Source organism: Harmonia axyridis, chromosome 1 (assembly GCF_914767665.1).
Source record: "Harmonia axyridis chromosome 1, icHarAxyr1.1, whole genome shotgun sequence".
NCBI lineage: Eukaryota > Metazoa > Arthropoda > Insecta > Coleoptera > Coccinellidae > Harmonia > Harmonia axyridis.
The window spans coordinates 51,456,451-51,481,942 of record NC_059501.1 but is presented as its reverse complement, the minus strand read 5'-3'; the positions used below and the strand labels follow the sequence as shown (position 1 = coordinate 51,481,942).

At 34.2% G+C, this 25,492-nt stretch overlaps 1 protein-coding gene across 2 annotated transcripts; it reads left to right on the top strand.

Annotated features, from left to right (window-relative positions):
* The first annotated feature begins 52 nt into the window (after positions 1 to 52).
* LOC123689008 (DNA polymerase alpha subunit B) lies at positions 53 to 25,467 on the top strand. Of its 2 annotated transcripts, XM_045627826.1 has the most exons (9): positions 53 to 224; positions 284 to 476; positions 555 to 606; positions 11,205 to 11,305; positions 11,370 to 11,646; positions 20,866 to 21,127; positions 21,361 to 21,796; positions 24,355 to 24,538; positions 25,268 to 25,467. In XM_045627826.1, exons 1-9 carry the CDS (start codon positions 149 to 151, stop codon positions 25,403 to 25,405), a joined length of 1,719 nt encoding a protein of 572 aa, XP_045483782.1. In that variant the 5' UTR covers positions 53 to 148; the 3' UTR covers positions 25,406 to 25,467. The 2 variants fall into 2 exon arrangements, with proteins under 2 accessions (XP_045483782.1, XP_045459983.1); XM_045604027.1 differs by lacking the exons at positions 11,205 to 11,305; positions 11,370 to 11,646.
* The last annotated feature ends 25 nt before the right edge of the window (positions 25,468 to 25,492 follow it).

Below are 25,492 nucleotides of genomic sequence, written 5' to 3'. Positions count from 1 at the left end.
AGTGTTATCCCCTATCTAATTCTATGACGCGAATTTCCCGCGTTTTTCAACGTCAAAATCATAATATGAAGAGAAAACGCTAGTGCTAAGAACCGCTGAATTTAGTCAGTATTTTTTATATTGAAGGTTATTACAGCTATATTTTCAAATGGATCTGAAAAATGAAATTGTGTGTTGTTTTAAATTCATGAATTTGATTTTAGAGCCTAAAGTTTTAGATAAATGTACGTTGCAATCCTTATTGGAGTAGGTAACTTTCTTCATTCTATCAAATTTTGTACAGGTGAATACTTGTGTAAAAAATACGATGTTGAGCCCGAGGAATTCTGCAATATTTGGTGTGCCTTTGCTGCATCAGCAATGTGTACAGATGCACCTACTTTACAGCAGTTAGAGCAGGTCGAAAGGAGAGAATTACAAAAATTAAATAACTCATGTCCTAAAACTCCCAAAAGTAATAGAGTTGAGAACAGAAAGTATCCTTTCTCATAACAAAGTAGATATGGACAATTCGCTTTTTATACACTTTTATATTCCTCAACTTGACTCTATAGAAATGAGGAGAAAGAAATCAAAGATGGAGAGAACCTTCTTGGGTCAGATGAGGTGAGTACGCCAACAATATTACATAATTTCATTAATTATAAATTGACCACCAATAAATATTTATCCACCATTTTAATATCATTTCAATCTGTTGTCTTTGTCTTAAAATTCCTTCACATGTGTTGAACAAAGAAATACGTTCTTTATTTTTATAATTTTCTTTCTTCCTCTGTTGAAAATTAAAGAGAGATAGATAGAATAACGTATGTCGTATATAAACATCTGCGCAAACAACTTGAAACTTTTCTCAACTTTCAAGGTTGTTGCTATTTCTCATTTCTCCCTTCTTCGGCGGCCATTGTTAAAAAATCTGTTAAAGACGCTTCACTTCGGTTTATGATACCCTATGAAAAAGGCAGTGAGAAGTTTTGGAATTCAAATTTTAAGTATCTATGTCCGGCATTTTTTCGCTTTGTTCACTCTACGCATCTACAACTTATCTTGTCTGTGTTGTCCTGGTGATGTTTTGGTGAAAAATGTGTAAACAAGGATTTCCAATTTGATTGTAAATTATCAATCGGTCCAGCACAAGGTTAAATCAGTTTTGTCTTTGTTAATAGATTTTCGGAGTCTTGGAGGATTACTTTCAGTGGGTTTGGGTCTAGAATTTGCTTGAATTTCAAAAAGTGACTAGATCCACACTCATTAAAAGTGACTCTAGAAGAGTGATCTCATTATTGTGCATCGGGAAGACGCTTCTCCAATCTCTAGTATTTCAGAAAGATGATGTTGGTCTAGTTCATGTATATTTAAGACCATGACTAGATCCATACTCGTCTATTTGAGCTACTTTTTTTTAGGGAACAAACATTTTCCTAAAAAGTACTTGAAATTTTTTTTTATAGGAGTAATAATAATAACTATTGCTACATAATAGGTATATTTAAACATAATCAATTATTACTTTTAATAAGTGTTAACTTAGGAAATACAATGCTCTTCAATATTGACAAATAGAGTTGTATTATTATACATTGTTTTTTTATTTTTTATAGAGTCAAAAGATTATACTCGACCATAATTATATACATATAAATTTTCAATTGAGTAAGTTTATATTCGTCATATTAAAAAAAAGCATTAATTTACATTAAGAAATATGATCTACTATAATACAGAACCATATTTTACAAGAGCTCCCTATTTCTTGAATTAAAGCTGCAAGTTTACCGAGGTAAAAGTTTATTATTTTTGTATCTGGTATAATTAACATTCTGTTTCCATTGGACAAATTTTCATTGTAGATGTGCATATAACCAATTTGTATTGAGTAAACATTTTTAAATTAACTGATTTTCGAATTTTTGTTTCTCATACAATAAAATTAATATTTATTTTATTACGAAAGCCAATAAAAAAACAGTTTGCTGAAAATTTTGTTAAAATCAATTTTATATAAAAATGGTTATAAAATTCAATTTTCAAAATTTTACTAAAATTGACCATATCGTATCGGCTGTCCAAAATTCGTTATCTAGTGAGGGAATCTAAGATTTTGCTTTAGCTAGAAAAAAATAATGAATGGCACTTTTTCGGGCTTGAGCATTCATTTGGTGTAAACCGCAACCTTATGATTTGAGCTTTTTCAAACTATAAGAGAAAATTGGAAAATGGCGTGTAATTATTTAATATTGGTGCTATACAGTATAAACGAAACAAAAACATTCTGTAGATACTTTTTTTAGTAGAATCCGTTGTTGTAATCGGTTTTTTTGTTGCCATTAGTTATGAAGTTGTGTTTTTTGAATGTAGACCATAAAAATTTGTGAAAAATAAAATCTTCACTGATTTCAGTTTCACATGGCAAATCAACCATCAATCAGATCTATGAATATATAATTAAATAATTCGCTGGTTAAGTATACTTAGAAATTATTCACTGTTTTCATTCTCTCATATTCTGTGGTTCAAGGAGGCACAGAAGAATTTCAGTAAATTTATCAAATTCAATGATAAGTGATTATTCAGTGCGCAGTTTTTCTGATCTATTATTGGTCAGATTAATTAATATCAGGAATTTGGCATGTTTATGGAGGGTTTCATAAAATTCATATCGTGGTGATTATCTCGATCAAATCATTTCTGTGTTCAATTTCAGTTCATTTTTGACACTTCCATTTCGAACTTAGATTTTAAATTACAATCCACGAGTTGATTGGTTGATTGAAACCCGTTGCAAATGTTAATTGCTGCGGTATTCGTTAGATGTCTATTCTGCATTGAACCCAGAGACACTACAACTCGACACTAATATTTTCCAACATTTGCTTCACATATAATTATGGAGCATTCGAAAGATCCCGTCCCAAGTAATATAATAATGCAACACAGGAAGAAAAGTGCATAAACATTTTCGACTAGTTGCAGTGTATCCAACATATCTTTAAAAAAATTAATTAGGCATTGCAAGATCGAGCGCGTCAACTATTTTTAAAAAATAAATGAATTTCATCTTTGAAAATATTGCATATTTACATAAAGAAGGCGATTGACGAATAAATTTTTGTAGATAGCTTAAAATAAATTGGACGAAATTGAAACGTTCAGATGATTTAATATAGCAAGTAATGGTATATTTAACAATTTTCCAACATTATTGGGCAAATGAAAATCCCGTGCTCAAATATAGGCTGTTGTAACGAGCACCCCTTAAAAATTAAGAAAAAATAATATTTATATCAAAAAAAATTTAAGGTTTGACTTTATGTAATAATAATGAAGCTTCATTTTTAATAAAGGAATACATGATTTGATATTGTGAATCCTTGAAAAGAAATAGTGTCAATAAGAAAAGAAGACAATCAAAAATTATACATGATACTCCAAGAATTCCCCAACTGTATTAACTTGAATATCTGCCTCTTATAGCACCCAAAGTTTGATTCTGTTCTTATATAGGCTGGAAGATATTTGAAATATTTTATGCTACAGTACTCCGCATTTTTCTAAGTCAAAGTTAATCTATGTTCGGTATAGCTGAGTTGCTCTTGTGTTATAAGCTCCAATGGAAAAATCAGTGAAATTGGACCTATTCTCAAAAAGAAAAGGCAGGCATTCCTATATTCATATGGGAGCAGCTGTTAGAATACCATTTAGTATGAATTTGTTCCTACATGAATCCTACGGTCCTAGGCCTAGAATTCTTCTTAAAGCTCTTTGATGCACTTTAGTTACATCTTCTAACCTAGATGAACTCCGTTAGAAGGTTGCACCATATCTAATTATGGATATTAAGACAGCTTCATAGATCGACTTGAGGGTACTTGTCTCTAGGTAATTATTGAGAACATAAAAAGAATAGCATATATTAGTGAGTTTCTTGCATAACTCGGTGATATGGTAATTCCAGTTTAATGACAAACCAACAATCATTACTAAAAGCTTGCTTGAGGAGGAGTAAGAGATGTTCTCTGATTCCAATCAAAGTTTATGAGAGTAACCTCAGTTTTGTCACTGAAAGGCCATTATCAGCAAACCAACTCAACCATAACTTCATTGACCAACCATACAGGTCATTATAGCGATTATATATTATTGCACCAAATGCTCTACGGAATCGGTCAAGTCAACACCTTTCTCCTCAATTTGAACCATCTACATGGTCATGAATACAAAATTCCAGAACAACTGGAACTTCAAACTTTTCGCTACCATTTTTGTAGTACGATTCGTCTTTCGCTTCAAAATAGGCCCCAATTTCGGCGATTACTTCTTAATTGGCGCTAAATTTCTTTCCAGCGAGTATTCTTTTGCGGTCTGAGAACAGGAAAAAGTCTCTGGGGGCCAGATCTGGCGAATACGGTGGATGCAGAAGCAATTTGAACCCCCAATGTTGCCATTGTTTTCATGCAATGGCATGTGACACGACGGATTGTCTTGATGAAACAGCACTTTTTTTAAATGGGGTCGTTTTTTAAAGTTTAAACGATGCAATAACGCTATATAATAATCTCTGTTGATGGTTTGGCCTTTTCGGAGGTAATCAATGACTATTATACCTTGCGCATTCCAGAATACTGACGCCATAACCTTGCCAGCTGACTGTTGTGTTTCTCCTCGCATTGGATTCTGGTCATTGCGTACAATGATGGAGCCATGTTTCATCCATTGAACGCCAAAATTCAGGTTTATTGCACTTAAACAGCTTCAAATACTGCTTAGAATCATTAAAACGTTGTTGCTTTTGACCGATTATGAGCTCGCGCGGCGCCCATTTTGCACGCAGCTTTCTCATGTACAAATATTCGTGAATGATATGATTGACACGTTCAGATGATAGCTGCTTTCCTGTAAGGTGCGTGTCACCCCGGGGCTCGGCGCACTAGAGCTTCGAGCCCTTGCTATGAGTGGAACGCGCCAATACGATACTGTCAAATTCAACGTAAACAAACCAGCGTTCTACAGCTGTCTTGTACTTTATGCGAAGTAACCATTGAACTAATAATTCTTGGAAGGAGTCTATGCTTCTATTTTGGTGTTAGGAATGGAAACGCGCATTAGAGAGAAATAGAGCTAATACGCATTGCACTAGTTTGACAAAGATGAACAATCGGAGACCACGTGATACGGGGCAAAAAATCGAGTTTTTGAACCGGAGTTACGGTCGCCACAGGATAATTTGTAATTTTTTAATATCATAGGTACTTTGGGAGAATTAAATCATGATATTCATATCGTCGGCTAAGAGTGTAAATCTGCTATGTCCATAATGAACAATTTCACAGGAGACCAAAAAAACCGTACAGTGCATCCCATTTTGGGTGAGACTCCCAGGTTTCTCGCTTGTTATTTAAGATAGAGCCTTGCGGTTTTCACGTTCCAGTCCTACTTTTTCGTGAAACTCAAGTTGGTCTAATCAGATTTTGCATAACTGTTTCCGTTCAAAAGATACAGGGCGATTTTGGAAATTGATTCTTTTCGGACCCCTCCTTTATCTCCGAAGTTATTAGAAATAATGCTGAGGTGAAAACTACATCTGAATCAGAATTCTGCGTAGCATCCAGTGGCGTACTCAATTTTTTTTTTTCGGGGTATGGTTTTGAAGATTCAACACAAACCTATATTTTTTTTAATGGAACACCCTATATATCTTTACTTCGTTGAATTCGTTATTTTTTTCCCTTCAAAATGATGTATAATACTATGTAGGTAGGATGTTCAGAAATGTTAAAAAAACACTAAAACATCAAATAATGATGATTTTTTTGTTGGTGGGCAATGAATTTCCCATATAAAAAAGAATCAATTGAATAATTTTCATATGTGATTTTTATTTATAATAAAGTAAGCAAACAAAGATAATACACTTATCATTAACATGAAAAACATAACGTACCTACCTAATAGCAACAAATAAATAATACAAAAATTCATAAACATTGCATAATATCTTACAGATTAAACTGTTCAAATTGCTGTCCTTTTTCCCCTAATATATAATTGATAAAACTTTTCAATACGCCTGAGTGCATTTAATATTATAAAAGGGCGGTTTTGTAAATCCTGGAAAACTGCCTCTGTTGATGCACGAAGTTCTTCGGGACTTTTGTATCTTACTGTCTTTTACTGTAGTATATTATATTTATGTATCAGGGAAAATGGACAGCAATTTGAACAGTTTAATCAGTAAGATATTATGCAATGTTTATGAATTTTTGTATTATTTATTTGTTGCTATTAGGTAGGTACGTTATGTTTTTCATGTTAGTGATGAGTGTATTATCTTTGTTTGCTTAGGTACTTTATTATAAATAAAAATCATAAATGAAAATTATCCAATTGATTCTTTTTTATATGGGAAATTCATTGCCCATCTATTGAATGTATTTTCATGAATAAACTCTCTTATTTTTAATATTATAACACTGTACTGTACGGTTTTTTTGGTCTCCTGTGAAATTGTTCATTATGGACATAGCAGATTTACACTCTTAGCCGACGATATTAAGACTTCCTAATTCGATAATTCCACATTACTACTTCTGCAATATTGCTCACAATTATCGATTTATTCATTAAAATTCCTCTTGGTAAAATACAAATTTGGACAAAATATTTTTTTAAATTGGAAACGTCGATAAAATTACTTTCTCTAATTCTGTGCTTATTCCGTTCATTCTTCCACATCTTGTAGAACAAAATCGTGCGAGAATATATCAGAAACGCACAGTTTTCATGGTTATATTTTATTATTCTATGTTGGTTCTCTGAACTTTCCGCCACGGCTTTATCTGTCAATTCATCAATTTGCCTTAAAGAAATCAGTTCTGCCAACCAACATTTTTCAATACAAAAATCACTAAATTATATTTATGGAAATATTTCATTAATTTTAATGAAAATGCAATGAATTAAAGAAAATAATGTATAATACTCGTACAGAAGGCTCATTCTACCACTCGTTCATTCCAAAACTCGCCACTACGTGGCTCGTTTTTGAATTTTGAACTCGTGGAAGAATATCAATGCCTTCTGCACTTGTATTATAAATAACTATTTTCAATTCTTATTGAATTTTGCAAATGATATAGATTCACACAAGCTGTTGGTAAATGAGAGTAAAAATCAATTTAAAAAAAAAAACTCGCTTAAAACAATTGTTAACATAATGAATGAATATTGTAGGAAAGTGAAGGGATTTGAAAAAAAATACAAATTCAACAGAATTTAATGAAGATTTAAAAAATTAATACATCAGATTTTGAGATTTAATATATTAAAAATTTTAAAATATTAGTTATTGTCCTTTTAAAAGAATTAATTTTGTGTACATTTGTCGAATATGCTCTTCCTTTTCAAGTGTTGATTTATTTTTGTGATGTATTCTTTTCTAAAGGTAATAATAATAATCTTTATTTTGAGGAATAACCTGAATACATAAATAAGCAAATTATTAAAATTTTTTATGTCAAAAATCAAGAATTGGTGAGCGCTATGCTAATCTCCCTTATAAATACTTTTCCACTGAATATGGTTCTAGGTTCATCAGCAACGTATGGACTTCTTTTTTAAACCTATTAATAGGACCAGCTATTTTTATTTTATCTGGCAATCTGTTGAACAACTTTAAACAGCTATACAGGGCAGTCTTTTTCGTCATTGTTAGGTGATGGATTGGGTATGAATAGTTGTTTGTTCTCTAGTTCCATACACATTTTGGTATTCATACTCCGTAAAAAGTTCCCTATTCTTATAGAAGAACATTAAGCATTCCTGGATGTACACTCCACTCAGGGTCAGAATTTTTGCTCTTCTAAAATGCCCTCTGCATGACTCTCTGTATCCTATTCCTGCCATGATTCTAATGACCCGTTTTTGCACGACAAAGATTTGTTCATTGTCTCTTCTATTTCCATAAAAAACTATCCCATAGCGGAAGACTGATTCGAAGTTAACATTTTAATTGTTGTTTCATCTACATTTCTCCTCAGGATACGTATCTATGCAGTAGCTTACCCTATTCAATTTCTCAATAGTCCCCTCAACGTGGCAGTTGCAGCTCAGACAGCAATCAAGAGTCATACCCAAAAATTTGGTGCTAGTAAAATACACTTTCAAGATAGAGCCTTTTATTATCACTAGGTTTATTTTGATCTTCCATAGTCTTCATAGGTCTTTTTCTATGGAATCTAGGTAAGGAAGTCTTCTTTTTCAAATGTTCCGGAAAATTTATATATTGAGGGAATGGAGCCTTCTCTGAGTTTTATCTGTCCAAAATTACGAATAATATCACTGTCAATAAAATGTTTACTGAATAACGTAGTGAATTTTGATGGCTGGAAATTTTTTTTTCATAGCTAACACCCACTGAGATCTCAATTTTGAATCACTGGGAAATCTGTAGAATTAGGAATGTAAGTACTGCATAATATATTTACGTATTATTTGTGCGAAAGTACTTACGAGAAAAAAGATATTCCACTACCTTTCTTGAACCTTTCCGTACAATTTAACCATGATGAAAAATAAAAAATATGATCCTACTAATCTTAAATTGTTGCAAGGAACGATAATTAATTCAACTTCAACACTTCTCACGGAACAAAATATGCTCCTTAGCAGTGATATTTAGCCACTCCATGCAATGTTTTGCCCCTTTACAGCTGATTATTGTCCATCTCATTCACGTTACCGTAAGTCTCTCTCCAGACTCCTTCCATGGTTTTATTAATTCTATAGGTGCTTTCCAGCCAACGTCAGGAGCTCCTCGGTACAGCTCCGAAGCGCACTTGTAGTGTTCCAGTAAACAGGGGGTCGAGCCCTCGCGTTACCTTCCCCTTTCCCCTGAAGCATCCCCCGCATTTGCGGGGCTTCGAGCTTCGAGCCCTGACAGGTGTGAGAGAGAAAGAAGACCGTTACTTCGCATAAAGTACGAGACAGCTGTAGAACGGTGGTTTGTTTACGTTGAATTTGACAGTTTCGTTTTGGCGCGTTCCACTCATAGCAAGGGCTCAAAGCTCTAGCAGAGAATAGAGAGGTATTAATACCTCTCTATTCTGTGGCTCTAGTGCGCCGAGCCCCGGGGTGACACGCACCTGATTGGAAAGCAGCTTATGGAAGTAACGGTTTTCTTTCTCTCTCACACCTGTCAGGGCTCGACGCCCCGCAAATGCGGGGGGTGCTTCAGGGGAAAGGGGAAGGTAACGCGAGGGCTCGACGCCCTGTTTACTGAAACACTACAAGTGCGCTTCGGTACTCTTCGGAGCTGTACCGAGGAGCTTCTGACGTTGGCTGGAAAGCACCTGATATCTTCACAATGTCTCCTATCTCGATCAACTTCACTTTACTGTCATTAAAAATTATTTTGTGAATTTTTTTGATTTTTGTCGGTGACAGCCTCTTTTGGGCGTCTACTGCGTTCGCTATCTTCGGTCCCCATTTCACCACTTTTAAAAATAGCATACAATGATGGTTGATTTTTCTGGTGCAGACCCCGGAAACTATTCATCAAGCGGAGATTTTGCTACAATTGTATTTTTCCCTTCAAAAAGCAATGTTTTATCAGCACACGAAATTCTTTTTTTTTTCATCTTTCTTCAAATACCAAAAGTAGCTACAATCACAACGCAATATCTCACAAACTAATTGTCGGACTGCTGTCAAATTTTGACGTATCGTTTGAAGGTTGTTATTAACTAAGATGTCTAAAAACCTGGTGTATGGACTGATTAGCTTTTGTTTTGCCAATTTTGAGAATATTAGTTTAAGCTTCTGATTGGCTAGGATCGGGTTTTAATTGATGTATTCTGTCAAAATCAAAGGAAAAAAGATCGTAATGAAAGGTATGACATTGCGGCGCCGCCACGAAATAAAACTAATATTTTCAATTTGGTCGAATATCATTCCATTCAAAAATTTATGAGTGCATTCATCATGTTTTTAGACATCTTATTACTAACTAAAAATAATATGGATTTAATACTAGCACCGCCATCTGTGAATCAGACCGGGGACTTTTCAATTGGCCTAATAATAATGAAAAACGGTTGAACTTATCAGTGGCGTACCCAAAGGGGGGATAAGGGGGATATATCACCCCCCAGAAGGAATATCCATTATATGTAACAACCTTATACAGGGTGGCCATTTGAAAACGAAACAAACGAGATTACAGACGAAATAAAGTTTTTCGATAGAAATGCTCGGACAGGTCGAATTCTGTTTCGAGGGGGACAACTTAAGATGTAGGTTACGGACGCATAGCGCTTCAACCCTTGCTGCTACAACCCCCACCCCCAATTTTTGAATAGGGAAGATGGGGTGAGTGATACCTCAATTTAAAGGTATTTTTATACTGATTTCAGCACAGTAATTGTTTTTTCATTTTATGCATTAGTTCTCGAAATATTCATGCGTTAGTTAGTTAGGAAGGAAGCCACAGTCATGGTTGTTTTGAAGCTCAAAATGTCGATTTTTCACAAAACACTACAAGTGCCATGAAAACACCACTTCATTTTCAAATACTTAGTTAAGAATATTTCGAGAACTAATGCATAAAATGAAAAACAATTACTGTGCTGAAATCAGTATAAAAATACCTTTCAAATGAGGTATCACTCACCCCATCATCCCTATTCAAAATTTGGGGGTGAGGGTTGTAGTAGCAAGGGTTGAAGCGCTATGCGTCCGTAACCTACATCTTAAGTTGTCCCCCTCGAAACAGAAATCGACCTGTCCGAGCATTTCTATCGAAAAACTTTATTTCGTCTGTAATCTCGTCTGTTTCGTTTTCAAATGGCCACCCTGTATATCACAATCTTATTATGAGTAAGCAAAATTCTTTGGAAAACTTCTTCAAAAGAAGGAAAAATTGAAATTTTTTTCTTTATCACCCCCTCCTCCCCCAAGGCTTATGTCTGGGTACGCCACTGGAACTTATAAGGTTGTGGTTTTCCCCAAATTAATTCCATATCATCGTAGTTTTTTATATAGCACCTTTTCAAATATAAGTCCAAATTGATCATTAGGTATGTATTTTCAACAATTGAATGGAAATGTCAACGTGATGCATCGTGTGGTCAAACATTTGTAAATGATTGAGAATCAAATATTATTATTATTTTTATATTGACAAGAATAACATTTGAATTAACTTTCAGAGTTGCTCGAAAAATGATGTTCCAATAATAAATGAAGAATATTCAAGTAATCTTTCCGATAAAGAATTTCTGGATGATTTCATTGATAGTCAGTTAAACAGGTAATGTTTTCTTAATATTCAAATGTGACAATAGAATTAACAAATAAGAATCTACACAATACAGCACAAAAGTTACAACGAAATACACTGATAGACAAAATGCGCTCCATCCCAAGCTGAAAGTTGGAAAAAATGAAGAATTTTCAATTACCTCTGAAAACATAGTGAATATTTCATTATTGAATGAAGAAAAACCGCTGAGCAGTGAAGCTAAATATATGTATGAAGTATTGGGGCAGAAAATCAGTTGTATGAATAGTATTGCTAATTGGCTTGGAACTACTATTGCTAAAAAAAATAACTGTATGGTGTTAAACGAAGTTAATACAAAAAATTATATAGTAAGTCACATATGTGTTTATATCCTCTAATATACAGACCAACTAATTTATATAATATAATTTAGGAATTCACAATTCCTATCAATATTGATTTGGCTTAAAAATATTTGATTCGATTTGTTGTTTCACAGCATGCATACCTTGTCAATATTAATTTTCAATATTAGATTTGAATGAACATATTTGAAACATTTCGTTCTTTCCGAATTTCTTGCTACTTTGTATTTATGCCGCTCATGCTGCCATCTTGGAAAAGTAGCACCCAAAATCAAATTTTCGGTAATATCCTCTCGTGCTGCTGCTTCTGTTGGTATGGTAGCGATGCAATATTAAATGTATTTTCATATGCTGATTTTTTTAAGCATGCGTAACAATATTATTCGTTATTATTCGTTTGAAAACATGCTTTTCTCTAATTCTGTGGTTATTCCGTTCATTCTTCCACATCTTGTAGAACAAAATCGTGCGAGAATATATCAGAAACGCACAGTTTTCATGGTTATATTTTATTATTCTATGTTGGCACTCCGAACTTTCCGCTACGGCTTTATCTGTCAATTCATCAATTTACCTTAAAGAAATCGGTTTTGCCAACCAACATTTTTCAATGCAAAAATCACTAAATTATATTTATGGAAATATTTCATTAATTTCAACGAAAATGCAATGAATTAGAGAAAATGATGTATAATACTCGTACAGAAGGCTAATTCTACCACTCGTTCATTCCAAAACTCGCCACTTCGTGGCTCGTTTTTGAATTTTGAACTCGTGGAAGAATATCAATGCCTTCTGCACTTGTATTATAAATAACTATTCTTACTTTTCACATTACTGTTACCGTATAGTTCAAGAAGAAAGCGTTCTCCAGCTTTAGAAATGATCTCTGGATCAGCGTTTCCATTGTTAAATACTTGAATAAATTACATCTTTCCTTGATTAAAAAGTGCACATGTTGTATCACAGCCACTGACCAACAGAAACAGCACGAAATTCATTGCGAACCAGTGGTGACGCCAGCTTTCAAAAACAGAGTGACCAAGAGGTGGCCGGATTTTTGGGGGAGCCAAAGTGAAGCGAAATTATAGTTCTGCTAATATTTTAGCCTTATTATGCCAAAATTTAGGGGAGGGGGGGGGCAGAATTTTAGGGGGGACCCTGGCAACCCCCAGCGTCGCCATTATTGCGCACCTAACACCAGGTTCAGCAGTGCTATGGGAATGAACAAAATGCTAAGCAGTGGGGATGAAATAGACCAAAAATGGCTAATTTCTGTTACGACACTCGAGATCCCAGCTCATCTAGATAGAATAGAGAGGAGACGACATCACGTGACTTAAAGCGGTACCAGGTCGCCATTTTGGCTGTAGATCTCGGTCAACTTTTGACCAATAACATTTCATAGTAGTGAACAGATCCGTATTCACAATTTTTGCATATCTGCATATCCATCTTCACCATACTCTAAAAATATTAAAATTTATATGGCAGGATATATTGTATATTATTTTAAACAAAAATTGTTTGTGAACAAAGCTTAGACTGCTTGAAAAGTGATGAACACGGTTTATTTTTGTATTCCTTCGTGAAAGTTTACTTAATCCGACCCTGATCTTTTTCCAATTTTAGTAATAGAATTAGCCCTGCCTACTGGTCACTTTTTTTCTATCACGATAACAGCTCATAGCGTCTCCTTCTATTCTATCTCTATGTCCCAGCTCCAGAAACCTTGTTAAAACGCATTTCTTGTACATGTAATAAGGAGTGTCGGAAAGCATGCAGATGCAGAAAAAGTGGGTTGAAATACTCCATTATTTTTTTTTTTATTAATTTATTGCAAATTTACAATCTACTCAATATGGTAATAATTAAATATTTTGTGTGGTCTTGATTTGAGACAGTTACCATCCGGTTACGGAAGACTGAGTTCTATCCACAAAGATCTTCTGGCCATGTCCTTTTGAGTCTTCTTGTATGGGTGAGATTGAAAAGTTCGGTGACTAGTGAGTTTTCGTGATCATTGGTGCGGGTCTCGTATTTTGTGGAATGTTGTCTTGTTATTTCATAAACATAAGGGATCTTCAAATCAGTATGGAGTGTTTGGTTGGATACATATCATGGAGCATTTGCTATCATTCGCAAAGTCTTGGATTGCAATGTTTGGAGGATTTTTGTATTTGATGGCTTGCTGCATCCCCAGAGCTCTACTCCGTATGTCCAAACTGGTCTGAGTATGCTTTTGTAAATCAACACTTTGTTTTCTAAGGTTAAAGTGGATTTTCTATTCAACAACCAGTACACTTGTTTCACTTTTAGGTTTAGTTGAGTTCTTTTGGCCTTGATATGTGCTTTCCAAGTTAAAATCTCGTCCACATGAAGCCCTAGATATTTGACTTCTGATTGTCGGGGGATAGGAATATGGTTGAGTGATACTTGGGGGTAAGTGTTTCTTCTAAGAGTGAATGTAATGTGTGCAGACTTACTATTGTTGACTTTGATCCTCCATTTCATAAACCACTTGTGTAGCAAGTTCAGGTGTCATTGGAGTTTATTAGATGCTGTTATTGGGTCGACATCTGATTACATTATAGCTGTATCATCTGCGAAGGTTGCTATCAGAGTGTTGTTGGTTTGTGGTATATCTGCTGTAAATATTAGGTACAAAATGGGGCCCAACACACTACCCTGTGGTACTCCGGCTTGAATATTATGATAATCTGAATATGCATCTTCCACCTTCACTTGAAAATACCTATCGCTCAAGTAGGACTTCATGAGTAGAAACAATTGGTCTGTCATATGCTTCTTGATTTTGTATAAAAGACCGACATGCCATACTCAATCAAATGCTTGTTCGATATCTAGGAAGACAGATGAACACATTTTCTTGTTTTCTAGACTTTCTCTTATTTTGTTCACTACTCTATGGCATTGCTGGATTGTGGAGTGTCTCTGTCTGAATCCAAACTGATGATCGGGAATCAGGCCATTTAGAATGCTCGCTCTTTCTATTCTATTCAGTAGGAGTCTCTCAAATAATTTGGATAGAGTAGGTAAAAGGCTTATTGGTCTATATGATGTTACCTCAGTAGAGTTCTTTCCAGGTTTTGGAGTCATAATGACGTGAGCGTGTTTCCACTGAATAGGGAAGTAGCATAACCGTAACATGCTATTATATATAGTTGTTAGTAGAACCACAGCTTTTTTTGTTAGATGTTTTAATATTTCAGTCGTTATCATATCATATCCTGGTGCCTTATGAGTTTTTAGAAGATTTATTTCTTTACGGATTTCAGAAGGGGTAAGAGTTTCCAGTGGTAGTAAAAGTTGACATGGAGCGGATAGGTAGTCCAGGACTTCTTTATCGTCACTGTTGGATGGGTTGCAGTAAAAATATTCGCTAGGTGTTCAGCAAATACCTCGGCCTTTCCTTTATTCGATCTTGCCCAATTTCTATTTACATTTCTAACTGGTGGAATAGAAGTCAATGGTCTCTTAAATTTTTTTGTTGCTTTCCATATTGAATGATCTTCGGCTGAAAGGTTGTTTATGTAATAGCTAAATTCGTCATTTTTTGCTTGTCTCAATGCATTGTGGAGTTGATTTAGTTTATTCACTTCTGATTTGTCTGCTGGATTTCTTGAATTTTGCCATTTTCGGCGGGCTTTCCGTTTTTCACCGACTAGCTTTTTCATGTGCAGAGGAATGTTTTGGCAGTCAGGTACTAGTCTACTGAAGTTTGGTGTTGCCTCCCATGCTGCAGACTGTATCAATATTGTTATATATTGCACTGTTTCATCAATATCAAGTTCTTCTTTTACTCTTCTTTTGAGGTTGATTTTTTCATTGATGATATATTGAAATTTTCCCCAATCTGTATATTTATTGCAGAGTCTGGCTTGGGGTATTTTGCATATGATATCTGTACTTAAGGTTATAATTATGGCTGTGTGGTCCGAGGTTAGGTCTAGATTTGGTTCTATCGTGTTGTGCAAATCCAATATTCCCTTTATTATTGCAAAGTCTAGTAAGTCAGGAATTTTGTTTACATCCGATGGCCAGTAAGTAGGTTGCCTAGTTGATATGGCTTTCATGTCATTTTGCTGCATTACTCTTAGTAAATTTCGCCCTTTTGGTGTTGTTAATCTGGATCCTCATGTGGTATGTTTGGCATTCCAATCTCCTGCTACCAGAAAGTGTGAACTGAGGTTGAGAAAAAATTCTTGGTATTCTTCACTTGATATAGAATGTTGCGGGGGACTTTAAATGGCTGCGATGGACATGGGCCACGCAAAAGTTTCGAGTTCTACAATTGCGCTTTGGATTTTATTAGTGATGTAGGACTCTTTGACATAATGACTCAGGGCTGATCTTATTATTATAGCCGATCCAGTGTGAGCTGTTCCGTCTCGGTGATTCGCATAATAAATTTTATAATTGGGAATTTTTACCACAGTCAGGTTGGTTGAGTGTCTCTCTGATATTAGCATGATGTCCATTTTTTCTAGATTTAAGAATAGCGTGATTTCTTGGGTATAGTTGGTTAGCCCATTGGCGTTCCAGGCCGCTATTCTCATAGAGCCTTCTTTTATTTGGAAATTTTGTTGATGAGAGTAGTTAGCATGTTCAATATCATGCTGTTTTGATTTAATAGTTGGTTGAATAATGTCTTGAATTCGTCTAGAAATTGAGTCAGTTTGTTTTCAACATCTGGACTTTCAACGTTTGTATGGGTAGGTGGTATATTAGAGGTTACCTCTGAGCCTAGCTTCTTGTAGTTTGTGAAGGATTTTGATAAGCTTGTGTTCCAGAAGTATTTCTTTGGGTATAGCGTGGATTGTTTCTGTTTCGTGCCTCTATTAGGTTCCGATAGGTTTCACAACCTTTGTAGTTTGAGGGATGACTACCAGAGCATAAAGCGCATTTTGGAGGAGATTCCTTTGGTTTTTTGCATCATTTACTGTCATGAGGCCCCCCACATCGTACACAGTTGAACGGTTTAGAAAAGTAGGTCTTTGTATGTCCATACGCTTGACATCTTGTACAGGGTGGGCAAATTTCGATGTTTTAGCATTACAACTTTTACACCAGATGAGATAGACAAAATCTGATACCCCATTCTCGGTCTCTTTTTCTGAGAAACTAACAAGGGTAGTATTCATTTTTGGGCACCTTCTTCTGTTTTCGAGTTATAAGCGAAAATTAAAAAAATGGCGATATCGAAAAACATTTATATCTCCGCTAATACTGATGATAGAGTTCTGAAATTAAAACATTATACAGGCACTTTTTTACGTAGAATCCAAAGGCGTTCTCGTCTTTTCAAAAGGGTTTTTAATTACGAAGCTATGATCCAAAGTTATGTTTTTTCAAATGGGAACATTAGATTTTTGTGTCATTTTCTGAAAGCTTGATTCTTCCTGATTTCAAAAATATATAACATTGTATGATTCGGATCAATATAAATAATAGAAAATGGCCAAAAACCTCTTTTCACCTAAGAGTCTCAATATTTCTATGGTTTCAACTGTGGATGAACACAGAAAAATTGAGCTTTCTATAACAAGCAGTGTCCTTCCGTCAATCTGATTATTTCTATGCTTTTCACTTATTTCTACAAAATTCGAATCTTGATATTTTATATCTAAAAATTGATTTGGAAATAACGGAGAAACCACAAGATCGAATTTTTCAATCGAAAGAGTTGTATTGAGATGTATCAGGAGATTATTTACATAGGTCTCCAGAATCATTACGCACAAGTACCAATCCATTTTAAACAGCATATGAAACAATGCATATATGATTGAACTCAACAATTTAATTACGAAGGGACAAACAAGAAATAATATTTAACCTAATAATGACAACAATTGCACAATGCACAGTCGACACCTCGTCTCGATATTTCAATAGATGAATATTTGAAACTGTGTTCAAGCTACCTAGGAAACTATTTCCAAGTTCGTTTATCTTTTCGAAACTATTTGTATAAAATAAATATAGATTCGAATGTTGTAGAAATAAGTGAAAATCATAGAAATAATCAGATTGACGGAAGGACACTGCTCTTGTTATAGAAAGCTCAATTTTTCTATGCTCATCAACAGTTGAAACCATAGAAATATTGAGACTCTTAAGTAAAAAAAGGTTTTTGACCATTTTCTGTTATTTATTCCAATACGAATCATACGATGTTATATATTTTTGAAATCAGGAAAAATGAAGCTTTCAGAAAATGACACAAAAATCTAGTGTTCCCATTTGAAAAAACATAACTTTGGGTCATAGCTTCGTAATTAAGAACCCTTTTGAAAAGACGAGCACGTCACTGGATTCTACGTAAAAAAGTGCCTCTATAATGTTTTAATTTCAGAGCTCTATCATCAGTATTAGCGGAGATATGAATATTTTTCGATATCGCCATTTTTCCAATTTTCGCTTATAACTCGAAAACAAAAGAAGGTGGCCAAAAATGAATACTACCCTTGTTAGTTTCTCAGAAAAAGAGACCGAGAATGGGGTATCAGATTTTGTCTATCTCCTCTGTTTTAAAAGTTGTAGTGCTAAAACATCGAAATTTGCCCACCCTGTTCCTGTACAGGGTGGGCAACTTTCGATGTTTTAGCACTACAACTTTTGAACCAGAGGAGATAGACAAAATCTGATACCCACTTCTCGATCTCTTTTTCTGAGAAACTAACAAGGGTAGTATTCATTTTTGGCCACCTTCTTTTGTTTTCGAGTTAAAAGCGAAAATTGGAAAAATGGCGATATCGAAAAACATTTATATCTCCGCTAATACTGATGATAGAGCTCTGAAATTAAAACATTATACAGTCCCTTTTTTACGTATAATCCAGTGGCGTGCTCGTATTTCCAAAAGGGCTTTCAATTACGAAGCTATGACCCAAAGTTATGTTTTTTTAAATGGGAACACTAGATTTTTAGGCCATTTTCTGAAAGCTTAATTTTTCCTGATTTCAAAAATATATAACATCGTATGATTTGTATCAAAATAAATAACAGAAAATGGTCAAAAACCTTTTTTTACTTAAGAGTCTCAATATTTCTATGGTTTCAACTGTTGATGAGCCTTCCTATAACAAGAGCAGTGTCCTTCCGTCAATCTGATTATTCCTATGCTTTTCACTCATTTCTACAAAATTCGAATCTATATTTATTTTATACAAATAGTTGCGAAAAGATAAACGAACTTGGAAAAAGTTTCCTAGGTAGCTTGAACACAGTTTCAAATATTCATCTATTGAAATATCGAGAATAGGTGTCGACTGTGCATTGTGCAATTGTTGTCATTATTAGGTTAAATATTATTTCTTGTTTGTCCCTTCGTAATTAAAATGTTGAGTTCAATCAGATATGCATTGTTTCATATGCTGTTTAAAATGGATTGGTACTTGTGCGTATTGATTCTGGAGACCTATGTAAATAATCTCCTGATACATGCATCTCAATACAACTCTTTCGATTGAAAAATTCGATCTTGTGGTTTCTCCGTTATTTCCAAATCAATTTTTACATAAAAAATTTATAAAACATATCTAGATTCGAATTTTGTAGAAATAAATGAAAAGCATAGAAATAATCAGATTGACGGAAGGACACTGCTCATAGAAATATTGAGACTCTTAGGTGAAAAGAGGTTTTTGGCCATTTTCTATTATTCATATTGATCCGAATCATACGATAATATATATTTTTGAAATCAGGAAAAATTAAGCTTTCAGAAAATGGCACAAAAATCTAGGGTTCCCATTTAAAAAAACATAACTTTGGGTTATAGCTCCGTAATTGAAAACCCTTTCGAAAATACGAGCACGCCACTGCATTCTACGTTAAAAAGTGCCTGTATAATGTTTTAATTTCAGAGCTCTATCATCAGTATTAGCAGAGATATAACTGTTTTTCGATTTCGCCATTTTTCCAATTTTCGCTTATTACTTAATTACTTAAACAAAAGAAGGTGACCAAAAACCAAAACTACCCTTTTTAGTTTCTCAGAAAAAGAGATCGAGAAGTGGGTATCAGATTTTGTCTATCTCCTCTGGTTCAAAAGTTGTAGTGCTAAAACATCGAAATTTGCCCACCCTGTACATTGTACTATATTGTTTTTGATCCTTGGGGGTTCAATTCGGATTCTTGTTTGTTGCAGAAATTCCAAGTTGTAAATATCTTTGTTGTTACGTTGTGGTTCTAAATCGACGTAGGTAGTAGTCCCAGCTCCAGAAACCTTGTTAAAACGCATTTCTTGTACATGTAATAAGGAGTGTCGGAAAGCATGCAGATGCAGAAAAACTGGGTTGAAATACTCCATTATACGCTCAAATTGTAATGGTGTTATAATAATGGTGTTGATGATTGATGTTTATTTTTATCTTTTATTTCTGAACTCAGAGTATACATAGTTCCGCAAGTTTCATCGCATTATATCGATAAAGAGGAAGAAACGTATACAATATACGAGCAAATGTCTAATGGAATCGAAAACGAAAAGGATTGTGATACGTCTTATAATCCCGAGAATGATGCGAATGAAATTTCGATCCGTGACGTCTCGATCGACACCCAATTCGCAATGCCTGGCCCATCAGCAATAAAGCGAAGAAGATTGCGCTAAATTTAGAAATTTAGCATTACATATGGATTAAGCATACAGAGGAAACCAATATAAAAAACGCGTCGCTTACTCTACCTCAAGGTTATGTGGAAATTATTTTTTTTAGCCCAAACGTATGTTGAGGTTTACTTTGCGGCGCTCCTACGCCAAAGCTATTGATTTTACAAAAAAAATATGTAGGGGAGGTAATATTCTCTATTTTAATATTATATATAAATGTTGTTATCATAAAATGAGTCGAAAAAGTATTACTGAAAAACTTATTTTGGCACCATTTTTCAAGATGGAGGCGCGAAACGCAAAGATACGAGGTGGAATTTGAAATTGGAAAATAACACATCGAATCTATGAAATCACAAATTTTCAAAACTTTCCCATAAGACTGGACCATTAATTACACTTTCCAGTAGTTTTTCATCATAAAAGATGACGGGTATATTTTTAAGATAGCCCAATCTGTAATATTTTCCTTATTCCTTTATTCATAATAATTTTCTGGTAATGTAATTCCAGGGAAAAATAATGTAGTATTAATATTTATTTTATTAAAATAGTTTTAATTTCATAATGGACATTTTTAGGGTCCAATTGTCACTTATGGCAGAATTTTTAATGATGGTAAAGGGCAACTCGATATGCATTCGATAATGCTAGAAGGGACCGCTGAATTAAATTCAGGTCAATGTGTGCATTTAAACATCGATAAAGTGCATGATAAGGCTATATTTCCTGGACAAGTAGTTGTTGTAAAAGGAAAGATGTTGAGTGGCGACAAATTGATTGCTGAAAGTTTATACACTGATGCCATTGGTGATTTATCCCTTGAACCTGCTGTAACAGAAGGTATTATTAATTCTCAATTATTCTGAAATATTTGAGTTATACTGAAAAAATTAGGTAAAATTCGCTGTTTAATTAATGAGAAACGAATGAGGTGAAAGAAAAATATTCATCCTGAATTTTTTTTACAACCTACATTTCATACTCATTGTGATCTCAAATATGTAGTATTTTGAACGGTAAAATAACTGTAAATAGGATTAGGGTTGAAATTATATTTCAGTTTTTCATTTTAGATCCTCTACGAATAATAGCAGCTGCTGGGCCTTTTACACTCGATGAAAATTTGGATTATGATCCAATGAGAGATCTTCTAGAATATGTATCAACAAATAAGCCTCATGTGCTGATTTTAATGGGACCTTTCATAGATGAAAATCATCCTATAATATCAAAAGGGGATATTGCTGTGAGATATGATGCTTTCTTTGAAAACCTTATTGAGAGCATATCTGCTGCTTTGGAAGACACAAATATTCAAATAGTTGTGATATCTTCCATGAAAGATGTACATCATCATAAGGTGTATCCAACACCTCCATATAAACTTAGAGAAAATTATCCCAATATTAAATATTTTCCTGATCCATGTCTATTCAAAATCAATGACTTGATATTGGGTGCTACAACAACTGACATTATGTATCATATTGCCAAGGAAGAAGTTGTTACGTAAGTCTCCTATACATTTGTAATCATATTCTTATTATCCTCGACTTGAACCTATCAGCGTTGGAGAGAAAACTTTCAATGAAGTCAGTTTTCCAACTCCCTGGTAAAGGAAATATTCACTTATATGAGGATATTCCAAATATCAGAGAGATGAAACTCGGTCTTCGACCCTCGTTCGCGTAATCCTGTCGATCATTAGACATGTCAGTCGCTTCCTAGGAATTTTCTTACCGTCCTTGCTGAACTTAAAATAACTGATATATACCCACAAATTTCTAGCTCTTGATATTTTTCTGAAGATAACTGGGTTAGTTCTTGTTGAAATCAATTCCCCACTGGCTCTTACTCCTATATTTTCAATTTTGTTTTTACCTCTTTTTGATGCATGTTGTTATTTGGGATTGCTACATCGATAAGTATTATTGTGTTCTCATATTTATCGACTAATAAAATATCAGATCTTTTGTGAGGAACTGTCAGTAAGAGGAAGGTTTCTGGTCTGTATATGTAGTTGGGAACTTCTTCAGAATCAACAAGCTTTGATTGGATATTCAGCAAAATAGGTCATTCAGTTCAAACAACCATCGGTTATGTAGAGGCTTTTTTCTCTTTTAGGGAACCTCATTTGAAACATTCTAAATGATTTTAAAAAAAAATTGAGAACGGAAAAAATGTTTAATTTGGTTGCGTAAAAACCAATTACCCAAATTAAAACTTGTTAGTTTAGAATTCAAGTAATACTTATTGTACACATAATTTCTTCAGAATGTATTACTTCTAATATGTTTTTAAATTCTTGGTGATATATCTTCTCTCTTTATATTTATTGCCTGCAAACATTTGAAATCCAACCATGATAATATATGTTGTATTGTTTCGTTCGTTAGATAGTGATAGTTGGATCCTTTATATGTAGTACAGTAGTTTCTTGTTGAGATCACTTGATTTTGGATAACTTGAAGAAAACTTTCTGTGTAATGTGAGCCATGATCCTGCTTCACTTCGTTGAAATGTCTTTCATGCATACTTCCTTCATCTTTCTAGTTTTTCTGAGATTATCTGGTGATCTTAGTGAACATGCTCCTTGTCAAGTTGTAAAGGTGTTGATTCGTCTGCCTCACACGATCTCTTTGGTCTTTGAAATATTTTTGTAGGTTTTCTATTTGTCCATAAGCTAATCATTTGATGACCATCATGCCCCCTTTTTTTTTGGTAGGTGCTACTTTTTGGGTGGTGTTTGCTTTTGTCATCAAAGTTCTCATTTTGTGTTGCAGGTTATCAATATCTCTTTTGCTCCATGCAATGGAACTATACCAAAGGATATTCCTAATTATTATCATTTTCAATTTGAAACCTATCCCAATATTTTCTTGTTTTCTCAATCATTCGCAAAATATTGAAATAAATAGCGTATACGACTGGCTGCACCAGTGCAAATTAATTCGAATTTTTGTCAAGCTAATTATGTTTTACTCATAGTGAACTTATAAAGTACAGTCTAAATCTATGTTCGGCTGGTCACGCACGATTCCAGGGACCGTATTCTAGACAAGTGATCTTTCAAAACGCATACGTTCATTCAGTGTTCTTAGCACTGAAAGAACGTATACTTTTTGAAAGATCACTTGTCGAGAATACGGTCCCAGGGCGGCGCAAATGCCTATTCGATGGTGTTTAGTACTTTATCAGGGGACGATTTTAGTACTTCATTATCAAGGTATTCTAAGTTGTTAATGACTTGAACCCTTCTCTCTCTGTATGTTATAGCTGATCTGGATCTCAGCTCTTAACCAACTAGGCCACGAAGGTAGGTAGTCAAAAGATTTATTTGTATGTCTATCTTATTAGATCGTATATGTTTATCTACCTAATTTTTTTAATGTTGTCAATGTCAAACTGTTGACGAGTTTAATTTCTATGATATCTCCAATTTGACCACTGGATGCTTGTTAATATACAGGGTGGCCATTTGAAAACGAAACAGACGAGATTACAGACGAAATAAAGTTTTTCGATAGAAATGCTCGGACAGGTCGATTTCTGTTTCGAGGGGGACAACTTAAGATGTAGGTTACGGACGCATAGCGCTTCAACCCTTGCTGCTACAACCCCCACCCCCAATTTTTGAATAGGGAAGATGGGGTGAGTGATACCTCAATTTAAAGGTATTTTTATACTGATTTCAGCACAGTAATTGTTTTTTCATTTTATGCATTAGTTCTCGAAATATTCATGCGTTAGTTAGTTAGGAAGGAAGCCACAGTTGGTTGTTTTGAAGCTCAAAATGTCGATTTTTCACAAAACACTACAAGTGCCATGAAAACACCACTTCATTTTCAAATACTTAGTTAAGAATATTTCGAGAACTAATGCATAAAATGAAAAAACAATTACTGTGCTGAAATCAGTAAAAAAATACCTTTCAAATGAGGTATCACTCACCCCATCTTCCCTATTCAAAATTTGGGGGTGAGGGTTGTACATATCAATTTGCCATGACATAATCAATTCAACTTTATGACAACCAGAATGTTAATGGGATCATTTTTATGTTTCAGAATGAAAAAAAGCGATACCTTATCTCGTTTACCTGCCCACATTTTACAACAACGTTGCTTTTATCCCTTGTATCCACCAAATAGTGAAGTGAACGTTAGCTATCAATTTCTGGAATCCTATGGAATGATGGAAAGGTTACCACATGTTTTATTATTACCGTCAAAATTCAAGACTTTTGCTAAGGTGAGAAAACATTATAATTATAATTTTTAAACTTGAATAAGAGTCTGATCATGGCTTTGAGGCTTCTTCATCATCTTGAAGAAAAGTTGACCTTCATCAAATGCTGCATGTGTATATGAAATTTACAGCTGACATTTCATTGTCATATTGTAACATTAAAAATATCACGAAATTTATTGATACACCCTGGCGCAATTGGAGAAGTCGGCGGGCTTATCTAACAGATTCAAATCGCGGAGGACATTCAGATTTCGGAAGTCGTAAAGATAAATTCGTGTGAAAATAAATAGTATACATATTCTAAACGATTTAATAGAAATAGAAAGAAGAAATAAAAACTTATCTACTTGAAACTTGAAAACCTTGACTTGATCATCTATTGTTTCAACAGTCAACTAAATTAGCATCACAGAATACACATCATAGTGTAAAGCAGAATTTTATTTAACATACTTCATGATAGGTTATTTCCCTCTTCAAATAATATTTAAAAAATGTATAAATCAGAAGGATTGGCAGTGAAGAATCTTCTTGGTGTCGACGGCTAAAATTCCGCGAATCCTTTTACTTGCGCAAATATAGATGTTTTTCTTCAAAGGATCTATTCTCTTCTCAGCTCCCACTGTCGAATTACTGCCCAGAAAGGTTCTTTTTCAAGCCCAAATATCCTTCTTAAAGAATTAAACATCAAAACTCATATTAAAAAAATAATAATAATTTTTCTCACAGAATATCCAAGGATGTGTGGTATTGAATCCTGAAAGACTAACTAAAGGAAATATAGGGGGAGCATTTGCTGATTTATCTATTTCACCAGGTCAGACTCCTACTGCAGAAAGATTGAATTGTAAAATATTGAATATTTAAGTACAAATTGATTTGTGATAAGTATTTATGATATACTCATTAGATCATGTTTTTAAATAATATTCTGTGTTTAATTTCATTCTTTCA

Coding starts and splice junctions, on each gene's coding strand:
- LOC123689008 (XM_045627826.1), top strand. CDS start 149: ATGGATCTGAAAAATGAAATTGTGTGTTGTTTTAAATTCATGAATTTG. Junction 11,647..20,865: donor TTAATACAAAAAATTATATA/GTAAGTCACATA, acceptor GGACATTTTTAG/GGTCCAATTGTCACTTATGG. Junction 21,128..21,360: donor TGAACCTGCTGTAACAGAAG/GTATTATTAATT, acceptor TTTTCATTTTAG/ATCCTCTACGAATAATAGCA.